Source organism: Herpailurus yagouaroundi, unplaced genomic scaffold (genome assembly GCF_014898765.1).
Source record: "Herpailurus yagouaroundi ecotype Mexico unplaced genomic scaffold, PumYag 212, whole genome shotgun sequence".
NCBI classification, from domain to species: domain Eukaryota; kingdom Metazoa; phylum Chordata; class Mammalia; order Carnivora; family Felidae; genus Herpailurus; species Herpailurus yagouaroundi.
Genome location: NW_024412443.1, coordinates 1794573 through 1796846, shown reverse-complemented (window position 1 = coordinate 1796846; position 2274 = coordinate 1794573). Strand labels below are relative to the sequence as shown.

Here is a 2274-nt window from a genome sequence, read left to right as displayed (position 1 = left end):
GGAGGGGGACAGAGGAGATGGACAGGGATGGGGAGGGGGCAGAGGAGAGTGGACAGAGAAAGCGGACAGAGAGGATGTATGGGCAAGAGAATGAGACAGTAAAGAGTAGACACAGTGGGGGGTGGGGTATGGGAGAACAGACAGAAAAAAAGAGGAAGAGACAAGATTGCAGGGAGCAGACAGATGCAGAAGTGAGGTCCTGCAGCTCCTCCTCCACTCACGCTGAGGCCGAGGCCGCCCCCAGCCCTGGGCAAGCTGCCTCACACCCCCCTCCTCTGTCCTGCCCACCACATCCAGGAGACCACCCAGAGCCCACCTGGCCCTAGGGAAGATGCCTAGGGGGGTCACAGCCACACGCCCCTCCCCTGCCTGCCACATCCAGGAGACCACCTGGGAGCCCACCCTGCCCCTAGGGAAGAGGCCTGGGGGGTCACAGCTGGGGTCCCCCTACCTCGGACCTCCATACGGATGCTGTTCTCAATTCCGTTGGCCACGAACTTGAGCTCAGAGCCATGCAGGCTGGCGGACACGGAGCGGATGGTGAGGGCATGCTGCGTGCCATCGTGACGGATCACATACACACTGCTGGCCTTTAGGGCCTGGCCATCCAGGAACCACTCTCCAGCAGAGGCCAGAGTGAGGTCCACCGAGAAGGTCACCTCGCCACCCTCCACCGCCTCCACCGCCTTCAGAGGAGTCTTCACAGCCAGCTGGGGGGCTGCAGAGTGAGGGCCTTAGGAAGGGGCCGGCCTCTGCCCTCCTCTGCTCCCCCTCCAGAGCCCAAGTTCCCCCTCCCCCAGGAAGCCCTCGGGACAGGCTCCAGGAGCCTTCCTCACTTACCCAGGTGGACAGTCCCTGGAAACTCCAGGTAGGGGCTCTGGCCAAAGCTGTTCACAGCTGATACCCGGAACTGGAAGTCCCCCTCCTCAGCCACGCTGGCCACAGTCAGCTCACGTTCAGCCACCAACTCCGCCTCGTGGCACCGGCTCCAGGTGTAGGCGCCAAGCCGCTTCTTTTCCACCAGATAACCGTTGATGGGGACAGGGTGGTCCCCATGGGGTGGTGGGGACCAGGCAAGGGTGACGGAACACTCTGTCCTTCCCTTTACCACAGGGGCCTCAGGGGCATGCAGGGGCGGCCTCCTAGGGGCTGGAGAGAGCACAGTCAATATCACTGACTGGCAGTTCCCTCCCAAAGCCCTGGGTCCAAGCTCAGCCCTTCAAGGTGTCACAGAACCCCACCCTGCTGGGGGAGCTACTTTCATGATCTGGGAATGGCCATGACACAAGGAGATGCTGGGCCCAGGGAGGGCGTGGGCCCGCCACCCCTGTCCCAGCCCTGTGGCCATTTCTTTGGTTGCAGTGGGAAGAGTGTTCCGGCTTCAGGCCACTCAAACTGTGCACGTGGCCTGGGGACCAGGCTTATCCGTTTCTGCAGGTCTTAGGCTAACCAGTGACCAAAGCAGGTGCAGTGACCACTCTGAGGGTGCTCAGACCTGTGTGCAGGGACACATTCCTACCCCAACCAAGGGCTGACCAATGGGTGTGGGTGGGGAGAGGGACCTACCACCCAATCTACAAATGGGATACCAAAGGTCACAGAAAGAGGACACGCCTATACCTGACATCCCACACCCACCCCATGCCACCCACAACAATCCCTACCTTCTAATTTGGTTCACAGAGTGGGGAGGCCACCAGGACTGCTACCTCACAGTCACCTGGGGTGATCACGGTGAAGAAGGGCGCAAACAAACCAAGGGCCCCAGGAAACTGAAGCTATGACCCATTGGTTCAGTCCCCCAAAGCCCTCCGTGCAGCGGGCTGGAGAGCACAGCAGGGCCCCATGGATGAAGGAGGCAAAGGGCACTGTCCATTCAAGGGCACTCCCCAGGCCCTTACCAGACACGAAGAACTGGGTGGACGTCCGGCAGTCACCAGCAGTGAAGGTCACCTCGCCCACGTCTTCCAGGCTGCACTGGGAGATGGTCAGCGTGTGGCACATGCCTTCTGTGGTGATGGCCACGCGGCCCCCAGCTACCATCTCCTCCTGGTTCCTCAGCCAGTGGACAGGGCCCTCGGGCCTGGCCAGCTCCACACAAAACATGGCCGTGTCACCCACGCGCACCGCGGTCTTCCTCGGGAGCTTCCGAATGAGGTTTCCTGTGGTGGTCAGGGTGAGAGGCTGGTCAGATAGGACCCCTGCCCCAGCCTCCTTCCAGCACACCTTCTGGGCCCCTGTCCACCCCCGCAAGACACCATCCCCCCACCCCCC

At 61.8% G+C, this 2274-nt stretch overlaps 1 protein-coding gene across 21 annotated transcripts in view; it reads right to left on the bottom strand.

The window, feature by feature from the left end:
• OBSCN (obscurin, cytoskeletal calmodulin and titin-interacting RhoGEF) overlaps positions 1-2274 on the bottom strand; it is a 158580-nt gene that overhangs the window by 147804 nt on the left and 8502 nt on the right. For all 21 annotated transcript variants that reach the window (XM_040454439.1, XM_040454421.1, XM_040454422.1 and 18 more), the window contains exons 4-6: positions 1902-2162; positions 841-1149; positions 452-718 (exon numbers count right to left, since the gene is read on the bottom strand). In XM_040454439.1, the coding sequence (XP_040310373.1) occupies positions 452-718; positions 841-1149; positions 1902-2162 (837 nt within the window). The remainder of the gene's footprint in view (positions 1-451; positions 719-840; positions 1150-1901; positions 2163-2274) is intronic.